At 51.3% G+C, this 14,005-nt stretch overlaps 1 protein-coding gene across 2 annotated transcripts; it reads right to left on the reverse strand.

The window, feature by feature from the left end:
• Positions 1-3,583: 3,583 nt before the first annotated feature.
• Hdgf (heparin binding growth factor) lies at positions 3,584-12,893 on the reverse strand. 2 transcript variants are annotated; one of them, XM_075978648.1, is made up of 6 exons: positions 12,518-12,893; positions 6,444-6,520; positions 6,160-6,298; positions 5,416-5,601; positions 5,003-5,226; positions 3,584-4,741 (listed from the first exon to the last, which is right to left on the reverse strand). In XM_075978648.1, the coding sequence occupies exons 1-6, from the start codon at positions 12,602-12,604 to the stop codon at positions 4,735-4,737; spliced, it is 720 nt and encodes a 239-aa protein (XP_075834763.1). In that variant the 5' UTR covers positions 12,605-12,893; the 3' UTR covers positions 3,584-4,734. The 2 variants fall into 2 exon arrangements, with proteins under 2 accessions (XP_075834763.1, XP_075834762.1); XM_075978647.1 differs by lacking the exon at positions 12,518-12,893 and adding an exon at positions 12,272-12,446.
• Positions 12,894-14,005: the final 1,112 nt, after the last annotated feature.

Genomic DNA, 14,005 nt, shown 5'->3' on the forward strand with positions numbered 1-14,005 from the left:
AAATCTGGACAAAAGTAGGAAATCCCGGGTGTGAAAAGCATGTCGGGAATTGAAGGCGAAAGATGGGCGGATTTGCTGGGTACTTTCCTGTAAGTGCTTTGCGTGGAGGCCACTGGGAGTTGTAGTTCACAGAGAACAAGGCTCCATTTTCTAGGTGGTTATGACTTCCTATTCAAAGCAAAGGGATCCATTTCTAGGTGAGATTACTGCCATTGTGTACTGGCTCTTCTCTGCTTAAAGAGCATATTATAAAACCGCCCCACCTTTGTAGAGGAATGGGTAATCGTGGGTCCTTTCAATATTAAGTGAGCTGAACAATCTAGATAGAGATACTGGAAAGTATCCATCGTGTCCACCCCTACCTGCCCTCTCTTCCACCATCAGTGGACTGGCAGGCTTCTCTAGCGAAACCTAGCAGTGAGACCTTGAGCAACTCGCTCTTTGGCCACTCACCTGCCTGTCCTGATCACAGCAAGTCTAGTGACCAAGAGAGCTTTGGGTCGGCTATCCCCTGTAACCAGTCTGGTTTTTAACACCAGGAACTTGAATTAGTCAGTGTTTAGGAGAGCCTGAAGAAATGTCCTTTGTTCTTAGGATGTGTATAACTGAGGCCATCAGCACCAGATTTGTCATTGACCTCAAACTCCACCTCTGAGAAAGCAGTTTGGTCATTTTAGGCCTGAGATGAAGGTAGGCCTGCCTAGCCCAACCAATAAACCAGCCTCTCGGCAAGCTGGACTTGGCGTCCGTCCTCTCAACTGTTTTCTGAGTCTCATGGAGCCCAGGCTCACCTCAAACTTGCTAGTTTCTGCCCTCACTTCCTAGGTGCTGGGATTCATAATCAAGCCTGGTTTATGTGATGCTCCAGACTGACCCGACCCCTAGTGTTCACTGCACCTTTCTTCTCAAGATTTTATTTATGTTTATGTACCTTCCTAATTTTTTCCTGAGACAGGATTTCTCTGTATAGCCCCTTCCGCTTCGTTTTTTTTTTTTCACATGCTTTGGTTCTTTGCCTGCATGTATGTCTGTGTGAGGGTGTCAGGTCCCCTGGTACTGGAGTTACAGTTGTGAGCTGCCATGTGGATGCTGGGAATCAAACCTGCATCCTTTGAAGAAGCAGTCAGTGCTGAACCATCTCTTCAACTGCCCTAGCCCTGGATATTTTGGAACTCATTCTATAGACCAGGCTGGCCTTGAACTCTGAAAGACCCAGCACTCCCCACCACGGCTTAAGTGCAGGAAATGTGCGCTGGTGCCCGTGGCAGCCAGGTGAAGGTATTGGGTGCCCTTAAACTGGAGTTACAGGTAGTTGTGAGCTGCCTGATGTGAGTGCTGGGAGCCCAACCAGCTTCCTTTGCAACTGCCAAGCCATCTGCAGACCTTCAAGTGAACGCTGAAATTAAAAGTCATGAATTCAGTCTGGCAGTGGTGGCACACACCTTTACCAGGAAGGCTCCAAAGCTACACAGAGAAACCCTGTCTCAAATATCCAAGGGAAAAATAAGTCATTGATTCTTGAGTTTGGAGCCAGCTAGCTGGTCAAGTGAGTTCCAGGACAGCCAGGGCTGTTACAGAGGAAACTATCAACCTTTTTGGGAAAAAAGAAAGTGGTAATTCTTGCCTAGAAGCCTTGTTTTATTATTGAGACAGGGTCTCATGATGTAGCCCTGGCTGTTCCAGAACTCACTATGTAGACCAGGCTGGCCTTGTGCTGAGATCCCAGGTGTACACCACCACACCTAACTAATCCAAGCTGACGCATGGTTAGCAACCTAACTAGCGTCAAATGGTTAACTTATCCTCCCTAAACTGTGGTCCAAGACTTTTCTAGAACCAAACCACTCACTTTCTCCCAGACTTTAGAGACTAAGACAAGAGGATCATGAGTTTGAGACCAACAGGGAGACCCTCTTTCAAAAACAAAAACCAGAGATGGCTAAGCAGACCTGAAATCTCAGCACTTAGAGATCACTTTAAGGTCATCCTCATCCATAGTTAAAATGTATCCTGGGTTACGTGAGACCCTGACTCAGACAAGTCACACACTTTCCATGACCATTTGTGGATCCTCTTCACTTTCTCTTTTTTGAGTCCTCAAGCGTCTCTATATAACCAACCTCATGAATACCCGCACAAAAGCTTGCTGCACACCTGCAGATGATCTTGCTTTTTGAGACAGGGTTTCTCTGTGTGGCTTTGGAGCCTGTCCTAGTACTCAGTTCTGTAGACCAGGCTGGCCTTGAACTGGGAGATCCACCTGCCTCTGCCTCCCGAGTGCTGGGATTAAAGGTGTGCACCACCACCGCCTGGCTTGACTTTAAAATAATTTTTAAATTTATTGGGCTGGTCAGATAGCTCAGTGGGTAAAGGCACCTACCTGCATGATGACCTGGGTCTCACATGGTAGAGAGACTGATTCCTGGAAATTGTCTTTAACCTTCACAAAGGCACACAAAGTAAAATGTAATAAAAATTTAGATTTATGTGTATGAACATTTTGCCTCCATGTATTGTATGTACCACATGTGTGACTGGTACAGGGGAAGTCAGAAAAGGGTACTGGATCCCTTGGAGCTGAAGTTATGGATGGTTCTGGGTCAGTACAGGTGCTGGTAACTGAATCTAGGTCCTCTGGAAGAACAACTACTCTTTAACTGTTAAACCAACTCTACAATTACCATATAGTATGGGTTCTTTGTTATTTTTTCTACTTTCTTACAAATTGTCTTTTAAAGTTTTACTTAGTGAGATTAGAGATTTAACTTAGCAAGGCCCTGGCTGCATTAGTGCAGGAAGGCCTGTGCCACCACACCCCTGTGGAGGTCAGAGGACATCTTCCAGACTGTTGAGGCAGGTGACAGATGGTCTCCAGAAGAAAAGTCAGGTCATCTGGCTTGTGTAGAAAGCATAAACTTCTGACCCCTCCTCCATCTTCAGTGTGCTGGGGATTATGGCCATGTATCCATCACACCTGCTTTTTGCTGTGGCTGGGGGCCAAATCCAGGGCTTCTGATTTGTGAATACTAGGCAATTTACCAACTGAGGTATGTGTGTCTTTATGTATATATCCTTAGCCCCTTAAAACCTATTTCTTATGCCATTTTTTAATGTGTACATGGGGTGTGGTTTGAACATGGGCTTTTTGTACAGCCCAGGCTGGCACTAAACTCATGATCCTCCTGCTTTCCCACTGGTGAGAACACAGATTTGTGCTATCACACCTGGCTCAAAAATGTTAGGCTAGTTGCTGAAGAAAAGGCTCAACAAGCAGTTGCTGTTCTTGCAGAGGACTTGGGTTTGGTTGCCACAACTCCAGTACCAGAGGACTCAATGGCTTCTTCTGACCTCCTTGGGTACCAGGCTTCCATGTGATGCATATACGTAAATGTGGGCAAAACACCCATAAAATATACCTAAAAAAATTATATAGATGTTTTTGACCCTCCCAGACACTTGCAAGGGTAGAACGGATGGTGTCGGTTTGTGTAGTCTCGTGTGGGAATGGACAGCAAGGAAGAGGTCGACTTGTCTCCCTTCCCCTCTCCAGTTAACTCAGACACTCAAAAACAATTAGTCAGGATCCAGGATAGTAATCAACGGCTTTATTTTCCTAGAATTCAAATTGTCTATGGTTCTCAGAGCTACACTTCCAAAGCTACAGTCAGCAATTTTTCTTCAGAGCCCAAGGGAGGGATAGGAACAAAAGAAGGAAGGGGGTGTAAGAACCCCTTAAGAGGCTGGGAGAGAGCACTTTCCCCGGTATTCAGTGGGCTACAAGCTGGATGTGTGCCAACACCAGAGGACCAGCTCCAAGGAGTTATCAACTCGAACAGAAAGGGAGCCTCCCAGTGCACCCCAGAAACGGGTCAGTAGTGGGGGGCACACAAAGGGTTGGGATTAACAGGTTGGATTTTTTTTTCCTTTTTGTAATTTTCTTTTATTAAAAACATTTCCTAAAAAATGTATCTTTTCCTTTCTGTCTGGGTGATGTATCTGACTAGAGGCTGACCTGGAGCTCAGGGGGAAGAAGGCAGCAGGGCTCCCCCCCCTCCCCTCCCCGTTACCCATCTCTGACCTGAGATCTAGAGAGACAATACAAACGATGAGTCAATCTTTCAGATTATCAGCTCTCCAGGTCCTGGACCCTAACCATGTGGAAACCCCAAAGTCTTGATGTTAAACTATACTTCCTTGAACTCTAGGGTTCAGGAAAAAAAAAAAAGTTCTCAAAACCATCAAAGGATGTATGGATGGGAGCCTCTTTCCCAGTGTCCCCTTTTATTGAATTTGGGCAGATGGGAAAATAGGTGTAAGAGCATGAGCTCAGGAGGTGCCACCCAAGAACCCATACTCAAGTTAATATTCCATTACCCCTCTCCTGCCCCGCCCAGCCCAAAGGTCTAGAGTACCTGCAAGGAGGGCAAAGGTGTCAAGAGGCGGAAACAGCGGCCCAGACCCCAACGCAAGTCCTAGGAGACAAATCTAAGGAGATAACGGCCTCATCTCATTCCAGAGCACATGGCCCTGACTCAGGTCACAGGGTACAGGGAACTGGAGGTGAAGATCAAGCCAGTCTCCAGGAGATGGGCTTAAAAAAGGAGAAACTGAGTGAAGGAGGAGAGTGGGTTGGGTGGGAAAAGGGTTCCCAGTTTGTAGGCCATGGCCAGTTTCCCCAGTAGCACCCAGACAGCAGCAGGAACGGGGCAGGGGCTCCTCTTGAAACATTGGTGGCTACAGGCTGCAGGGGAGGGTTGGAGGGAGAAGGGTTAATGGTATGGCCTTGGCCTGGCCTTGCCCCAGCCAGTGCAGGTCTTCCGGAAGAGCCCCCCCAGCCTCCAGACAGCCTGACTACTGCACACCCTCTTCTATGTCCTCCTCTCCAGGTGTAGCTGCGCCCTCCCAGCCTCCAGACAGCCTGACTACTGCACACCCTCTTCTATGTCCTCCTCTCCAGGTGTGGCTGCGCCCTCCCAGCCCACCGCCAAGCTAGCTCACCCACCTCTCATGGTCTCTGGCACCCTGGGCTTCAGCCTCTTCCTTGGTAGCCTCCTCCTCGTCTTCATCTTCCTCTTCCTCTGGAGGAGGTCCCCGGCCAGAGTCTGGCTCAGAGGGGGTGCTGTTCTTCTCCATCTCTACGGGTAGGGGCCTCTCACCCTCCAAGGTAGCCACCTCCTTTTCTTCCTCTTCATGGTCTCCTGACTCCTTGGGACGTTTAGGGGAGTCCTAGGACAGATTGTCAGAGGACATCAACTGAGACTAGAAACAGTTAATCTCCCTGTGCCTACACCCCTCCTCAGGGCCTCTTTCCAGAGTGCTACCCACTGTCCAGCTACCCTCTGCTACCCAGAAAACCTGTGCCCCACTCTTCAGTTGGATCCCCAGAAAATGCTGCAGGCACATCCTGACAGTCACCTCTAGCATGTCCCCTGCTCTCCTCTTCAGCACACCCTTCTCGTTCTTCTCCTTGGCCGGCTCATCGATGACCAGTTTCCCTTCCTCATCGCTGCTGCCCTCTGCGCCACCTTTCTTGTCACCGTCGCCCTCGGGGCCTCCAGGCTCCAGCTCAGCCTCTTCCACACAGCTCTTTTTCTGGGAGGACTGTGAAGACATCAGAGGCGGAGTGGCACCAGAGACTAGTCCCTCCCCAACCACCCCCTAGACACTCACTCCTTCTTCTGCCCACCTCTCCCCCACCCCCACCCAGGTGCCCAGTCTCACAAGTGATTTGAGACCCACCTCTGTTGGTTAGCCCTGGGGTTAACCCACAGGCCGGGCAGGCAGGGCTCTGTGCAGGAGGGGGGAGGGCTGGAGCAGGAGGCAAAACCTCGGGTCAACTTCTCCCAAAGGGATCTGGGACCCGTTCCCCACGACCCCGCTCCCCCTGCCCTCCCGCCTTGTCCTGCCCGGCTCACAAGAACCTCCTCTTGGAAGGTTGTGTCCTCTTACTAACGATGGGCCCAACAAAGGCTTACCCCACTTACCGTGTCCATCCTATTCTTGTCCTCAATGCCATCGGCAGTGGCCTCTAACTACAAGTAACCCCACACCCTCCAGGTCCCTCTCTCGAGAAGTCCTATCACGACCACCCCAAAGGCCTTGAGATTCTAGGCAAGGCTCCTGGACCCACATACACCTGCCTTCCAGGGCTCTGCTCACCTGGTAGCCAGAAGCCTTGACTGTAGGGTTGTTCTCGATCTCCCACAGCCCCTCGCTGAACCCTTTCCTCTTGTTGGGCTTGCCAAACTTCTCCTTGGATTCCTCATAAGGGAAGAGGTCTTTGGGGCCCAGGAATGCCCTGGGGAGAGATGGGAGACTGTGCTCTCAAGCCCCAAGCTGCCACCAAGCTAAGTGCCAGACACGGACAGATATCATCACCCCCCCTTTCCCCACCATGGTATTCCCACAGTGTCCCACCTGCACCCCACTGTCCCCTCACTCACGTCTCGTGGGTTCCAAAAAAAAAGACTTGGTATTTGTTGGCTGTTGATTTCACAGCAGCCTCAGGCATCTCATCAATCTAGGGCAAGAAAGGAAGAGAAGATGTGAGTTTGAGTCCCAAGGCCTCATTCTGGGCAACGTGACGTTTGTATAAAGCCAGACAGAACAGGACTCCAGAGAATACTCAATTTGCAAAACATGGCTAGTAGTACAACTTGTCCAAATTAAACTAATAGGAAAGTCTAACAAATCCAGGGCGACTCCACTCTCCTTCAGAGAACATCTCCAGTGTCCAATCCTGGCCAAAGTGCCATTCTCTCTGCCACTCCTAAGACCAATACTGTTACTTCTTTGTATTTTGAGACAGTGTCTTTCTTGCTATGCATCCCAGCCTGATCCTCCTGCCTCAATCACATACCCATCTCCAATTATAAAATGTCAAAGAATCTCAACTCTTTCATGATCACTGCCCACTCCTCAATGCAAAGTCGGAACTCCCCACTACCAGGGTTTCCTCTGTGTAGCCCAGGCTGGCCTCAAATTCACAGAGATCCACCTGCCTGTCTCCCGAGTGTTGGGATTAAAGGTGTGTGCCACCATATCCAGGTAAATCTGAATGTCTGCTCCACTACATTTAGAGATTGGCCTTAGATAGGTTGGTGAGCCTCTGCCTGTTTCCCATCTGTAAAATATTGAGTCACAGCTCTTAAGTCACAGGGTTGGGGGTGCCCTTCCTGTCGGCCTGTCAGGTTTACAAAATTCTTTCTGAGCAGCTTCAACCCCACCATCATGCCCCCCAGAAAGCTTCATCTCTGACCAGGGGACCCCTAGGACACACCCTGTACAGTTCCAATTTTACAAACACACTCATTACTTGGTGGATATTTTGGTGAGCTATCTGTTCTTCTTCTTCTTTTTTTTTTTTTTGGTGACAAGATCTCACCATATATAGCTCAGGCTGGAACTCATGATTCTGCTGTCCAAAGTAGTACCCACCACACCCAGATCAGGTTGGCTTGCACCTCCAGCACACATGAGTCAGGCCTGGTGATACAGTTCTGAAATCCTGATTTAATCACCTTTAATCACAGCACTCTGGGAGGCAGTGGAAGGCAGATCTCTGAGTTCAAAGCCAGTCTTGTATATATATTGAGTTCCAGGACAGTCAAAGCTACATAGTGAGACTCTGCATCAAACATAAACAAACCACCAAAACAAATAAATATAAAAGTTTTATTTTATTTTTATTTACATTTATTTATCTATTTATTACATCTATCTATCTATCTATCTATCTATCTATCTATCTATCTATCTATCAATCAGGTTATTTTCCAGGCAGGGTTTCTCTGTGTAGCCTTGGTTGTCCTGGAACTCACTCTACAGACTAGGTTGGCCTTGAAAGCCAGCTAAAATAATTCTGAAAACTTTGAAAGTCACTAAAATAAGTAAAATCTTTTTTACAGATAGGGATGCTGAGTCAAGAAAGACATGCCCTTCCCAAGGAAAAAAAACGACACATTATAATAAGGACCAGACTTAAAGCCTGACCCCCCCCTTTTTTGAGAGAGTGTTTCTTTGTATAGTTTTGGCTATCCTGGAACTAATTAGATCACGCTAGCCTTGAACTCAGAGATCCGCCTGCCTCTGCCTCCAGAGTGTTAGAATTAAATGTCTGCACCACCACCAGGTTCTAATTTTCTTTCAACACACACACACACACACACACACACACACACACACACACACACACACGTTTTCCACAATGTTATTCCTGTATACCTCATGAATGCCTGAGGAAGCCAGAAGAGGGTGTCAGATCCCCTGGGACAGGTTTTTTTGTGAGCTGCCACGTAGACGCTGAGAATATAATCCCAGGTCCTATGGAAGAGCAGCCAGTGCTCTTAACCACCAAGGCATCTTTTCAATCTAGACCTAATTTCTTGAGATTGCTTGCCCGATGACCCAGGAGGAATTCTGCAGTAAAGGTAGTAAGTGCTGAGGTTAAAGTTTGAAATCACGATAGAACAGTTGGCCAGCTTAGCCTCGGATTGTCCTGAAGTTCAGACCAAGCCAAGCTGTTGGGGCAGGGACTACAACTCCCAGCAATCCTTGCAACACTCCCAAATGCCCGCCCTCCTCCAGAGGCCAGGTGGCCATGTTGGCTGAGGCTGCAGACACAAACCTAAAAGGCAGGCCAAGGCAGTGGTTAGAGAAAGACGGCCCACTGGAAACACTGAGGAGACAGGGAGGATGTGACTAGAATGAGCTGAGTGGGTATGACACGGAAGGTCATCTTGCCCCAGACTTGGAAGTCTTTAGGCTTCTGGGCCCCTCCCCCTTGCCCCGTGGCCTCTGGGGACTTCGGCCAGCCCCTCCCCCTAGGAAAGCACAAGTCAAACTAGGCCCAGCCCAAGAATCAGGAGATGCTGGGGTGTGGGAACCTGGTGGAAAGGCGAAAGGCACGCAGTTCCCCCACAACCGTGATCCCCATCACTATGACAACTCAACTCCGCCCCTCCGGGGCCACTCAGCCACCAGGAATGTGACCACCCCTCCCCCCAGGCCTGCCATCCAGGATTGGGGAGGAGGGGACACTAAAGCCCGTAATCTGGCACGCAAGTCTGGGGCTGTACGTGAAACTAAACTAGGACTGGAAAGCAAAGGGGGAGGGGGACATGCTCTAAGGGGTGGGGACGGGGAGGAGCTGGACAGGATACCTGACTCAAGTTATCAGCTAGCCCCCCTCTCTTCTCAGAGGTTTGCGGGCGCCACACACACACACACACACACACACACACACACACACACACACACACGGGGGGGGGGGGCCTCCAGGGCTTAAGAAATCCCAGGAGACAAGTAAAGGACAACGGTAGCAAGGCTCTCTCACACACCTAAGCGGGAGTGGGGATCCAGGCTGAAGTGCTGGAGAGCCCACACCCACGTCAGGGCATCACTGTGCTTTCAGCCTGGTAATCCAGTGTAATGAAAGGGAAGAGAGGAGACTCTAAAAGAAAGAGGGTGGAGGAAGGGTTAGGAGACTCCAAGAACACCGACTGAAACGCCTCATCTTTCCATGGAGAGCAAACAACAAGCAGAATCTAATCGTGTGGCAGGGGACCCAGGAGGCCTCTAGCCGCCCAGTCCTAGACACAAGGCTGGATGGAATTGGACACACCAACTCCACCAGTCCTGCCAGCTTCCAGCTACATAAAGGTTGGGTGTGGAGGAATGAGAGCAGCTAGGCCTCTTCCTTAAGAGGCTCATTTCCCAACAACCCTAACTATTATACGTAGGTGTAGCAGGTAGGATTGGGGGATGGGAATGCTTTCCGCTCAAAAGCTTTTCCAATCCCCCCCCCCCAAAAGAGGAGAAGTCACTTTTGTGGCAGCACCCCCACCCTCCAGCTACAAAGAAGCAACTGTCTTTCCTGGGGCTTGGATGTGCACGGCAGCTCTTCCATGTCAGTCTCAAAGAAGTCTGTCCTGAATCTGCCTCCCAGGTGGTGACTAAACTCCGTGAGTCAAAGGAGAGTAAACCAGGGTGGGGCCAGATGTGCGGGGGACCCTACCACACTTCCTCCTCTAGCCACCTGGAAGGAGATTCTGAAACTCCTCTGCATTTCCATCAGACAGGCCCCAAACAGGCCAGAGGCCTCTGAAGCCATTTGCAGTGTTCACAGGAGCAGGGAGAACTGAACACCATGCCCACAGCACTCAGAGCTGGTCCAAGATCACTGGGCATTTAGGAAGGCTGAGGAAAGCTAGGAACACACTAGCTCATCTGGCTGACTTGACCTAGGGAACCAGAATGTCCAGGACAGGAGGCACCTCAGTGTGGCAAGGCCAAGGGCAGAAAAGAGAAAAGAGTCAGGAGGGAGGCTCTAGACTGCTCGGGAGCGTGCGTCTCCAGGATTGGGAGAGGAGAAAGGCACCCTGGGTAGACTGGACGAGAGGGAAACTCGTTTGTTAAGTGCCTGGAGATCCTCCAGGAAGTCAGGCAGGAAGAAGAGGGAAGAGGGTAAGATGGAGTCATCAGGCATTCTTCCAGTCAGGCCTGCTACCATGTGGCCCCTATGACTTCAATCTCAAGCTGTTTTAGTCTTTTCCCAGAAGCAGAAATGAGGGAAGCAAGGTGCAAGAGGGGACCTGCATCAGGGCTGAAGATTCTGGCTACACCTCAGGAAGAGCTAAGACAGGTTCTAAGGAACTGGGATTTGGGAGACAGACTGTTTTCTCCTTTTGGGAGCCCCTTAAGTGTCACAACCAAGCCAGCCAAGTGTTAGGGTGCCTATCTCTGAGATCCACTTACAACTCTATCTCTATTGAGGTTGAGGCCTCAATAGAGAAAGAAATTGCCTCTCTGTCCTACCCTTCGGTCCTGGAGTTCATACTGAAAAGAAACGGATGGTACGGATGGTATCCCTGCTCCATGGTGTCTTCTAGCCAAAGGTCACCAGAAATCAGAGGGGCCTTCTCATAGGGCAATAGGTCTCAAGGAATAAGACATACCACAAGATTCCTACCCCTACACTTCATAAGTATTTCTCCTTTCTCAGGCATAGCTTACCACTGAACAGCCAGCAAGAAGGGGAAGCAGTAGTAGAGACCTGGGTTCAATTCTTGCCCTGCCCAAGAAGCCAGTGCAGGGTAAAGTACCTGACTGTTCACATCTCTCTCTCTCTCTCTCTCTCTCTCTCTCTCTCTCTCTCTCTCTCTCTCTCTCACACACACACACACACACACACAGAGAGAGAGAGAGAGAGAGAGAGAGAGAGAGAGAGAGAGAGAGAGAGAGAGAGAGAGAGAGAGAGAGCGAGCCTAGCTTCAGTCAAGCCCTTCTAAGGCTCTGGAACCGAGTCTGGTTTCTCTCTGCACTTTACTCCCAAGCCAGAGGCCAGGCCTTATTTGACCCACTTGAAAGTTTCAGAGAGCAAGGAGCTCAGGCAAATGGGATTGGACACACACACTCTTTGCGAGGGGGAAAGAGTATGGAGGACCACTTGGGTTTTCTCAATCATCAAGCTGGCCCAACACCCTGAATAGTAACCAAGAGAGCATGGAGGAACTTCCTGAGCCAGATGAACAGTCAGCCATGCTGGAAAAGCAAAAGCCTCAAAGCAATCCTGCTTCGGGACCCCTCCTTCAGGCCTTTCTGCCCTAGGATTTTGCTTTACACAAACCCCACACCCTAGGGGCTGAGTCATGCCTTCAGCCAGTACCAAGGGCCCCTCCACATTCACTTTGAAGTTGCCAGAAGCACCCACACACTCACTTAACCTTTCCCTTGGAGGAAAGGTGATCAACACAGCAGACTTTCGGCCCCACCCTCCCACCTGGCCAGGTGCTGGAATGGGGAAGGCCCTTCGGCTGGCGGGTTGAAACAACCACATGGCCGGCCGACACGGGCCTCTGGGAAAGGCTCGCTGGTGTGCTGCGGAGGCAATTCCCCGCCTCACCAAGGTGATCTGTACAGGTCTTCCCAAGCACACGAGGCCCTGCTGCCTACAGTTCCAAATCGGAGCTGGCGGCATATGGAGGGATGTTCTCGTAAAGCTGAAGGCTAACGGGTTGTAGCAGAGTGGCACATAGGCAGACCATTTCTTAAGTCCCCCTCAATCACTCCACGACCTCCCAACTTCAGATTTCCTACAAAATACTCGAAGAAAGTTTGCTAGACTACAGCTCTACCTCCACTTAACCCTCTGTGGACTGGGACCCTTCGCAACCGTTTGCCCAGGAAGAGAAATCCGAACTGAAGGCAACTATCAATAGAGACTCGGGGATCCCCGAAGGGGTTAGGAATCGCGCCAGAAGAAGCGACTCACCACCGGGCCACTCCCCGACCGTGCGCCCAAAGCCTCGGCCGGTAGCAGAGTTGCGGGCGGACTGAGCACGCGGCGCCGCCGGCCAGGTGCTGGCCCCCGCCATCTCCGTTATGTAAGCGGTGGAGGACTCCCACCAGGGCGAGCAGGCCCGGGGCCCCTGCCCCTCCGCCCGCTCTGCGCTTGGCGACCGAGCCCTCCCGATCGTTATGCAACCGCATCAGGGCCCGCGATGGCCCCACTGCTCACCCGGGCCGGCCAGTGTGGGTAACCCTTCATCTTCGCGAACACCAGGTCCCCGCATTTGTACTCCTTCTGCCGGTTGGATCGCGACATGGCGGGGCCGCGGGCGCCCCGGGCTCCGCGCCGAGCCGGGAAGCGCGAGCCCAAGTTTGCGCGTGCGGCGGTTGTGGCGCCGCTGCGCTCCGGCCCTCGCGCGGCCCCCGCCTCGATGGTGGCCCCTGGCGCGAGCTCCGGAGCAGCCACGGCGTCTGCGCCCGCGCGCCGCTCGGACGGGGCGGGCGCGGTGGGCAACGCTCGGCTCGGGGCGCGCTCGTGCGCTTGTTTGTGTTTGAAATTCAATTGCTCCCTCCTCAGCGCGAGCCGCTTCCTCCACCCCACCCCCCGCGGCCCACTCCTCCCCTTGCACTCCCGCCCGCGGCGGTTCGATGCGCGCCGAGGCTCGACGCCTGATGCCTGCCCGGGCCCGGCGCCCAACCTGGAGGCCTCAGGTTGAGAGCGGCGGCACAGGCCCGAGGAGCCGAGCGCCGAGCTCGCCGAGCGGGCTTTGTGTGCGGGAGGGTGGTGAGTGCCAGCTCCCGAGGTGCGGGCGCCTGCTGGACAAGCTGCACGTGCCCCTCCCTCCTGCTCCACGGGGCGCTGCCAGCCAGCCACGCGGGGCCTACTGTTGCACAGTGTCCCCCTACCCACGTATCTGGTTCGCCGCTGGCTTCTAGCAAGACGGCCAAGGCGAGAGGCGTGGGTAACGCAGAACGGTGTACGGGCCACCCTGGGCTTCCACGTGCTTCTTTTGGGGATGGAGTCGGGGTGATAAGAGTTCGAATCTTAGTAGGGCAGCCTAAACAGCGGAGGAAAGGCTTGAAACTGGTAGTCCCATGGTGCCCAAGAGATTGCGGGCATTTTCGGGGTACAGTAGGTGCTCATAATCTATGCTGCTGCTTAGTAAATTATCTGGACTTCCACCTGCTTGTTGGTTCTTTTTTTATTCTTTGGACTCTTTGGGGGGGGGGGGGGGCTGCTACCGGGCTGCCAAATAAACACATATGGAGACTTTCTTATTAATGAATGCCTGGCCTTAGCTTGGTTTATTTCTAGCCAGCTTTCCTTTTTAAATTATCCTGACTACATTTTGTCTCTGAGATTTTCCTCTTTCTTAATCTTACTTCCACGCTTACCCTTTGACTGGCTGAGGTAGTAGAGCCCTAACATTTTCCTTTCCATGCTCCTGCCCCTCCCTCTTTCTCCTTTTATTTATTCTCTGTACCTGCCTGTCCCGCCTATCGTTTCTCCTGCCTTGCTATTGGCGGTTCAGCTCTATAATAGTCCAGTCAGGTGTTTTAGACAAAGTAACACAGCTTTAACACAGAGTTAAACAAATGCAACATAAAAGAATGTGACACATCTTTGCATCAGTAAACAAATGTTCCACAGCATAAACAAATGTAACACATCTTAAAATAATATTCCCTAACACCAGCTAACCTCACAAAATGAGAA

The sequence above is a fragment of the Microtus pennsylvanicus genome, chromosome 7 (genome assembly GCF_037038515.1).
Source record: "Microtus pennsylvanicus isolate mMicPen1 chromosome 7, mMicPen1.hap1, whole genome shotgun sequence".
NCBI classification, from domain to species: Eukaryota; Metazoa; Chordata; class Mammalia; order Rodentia; family Cricetidae; genus Microtus; species Microtus pennsylvanicus.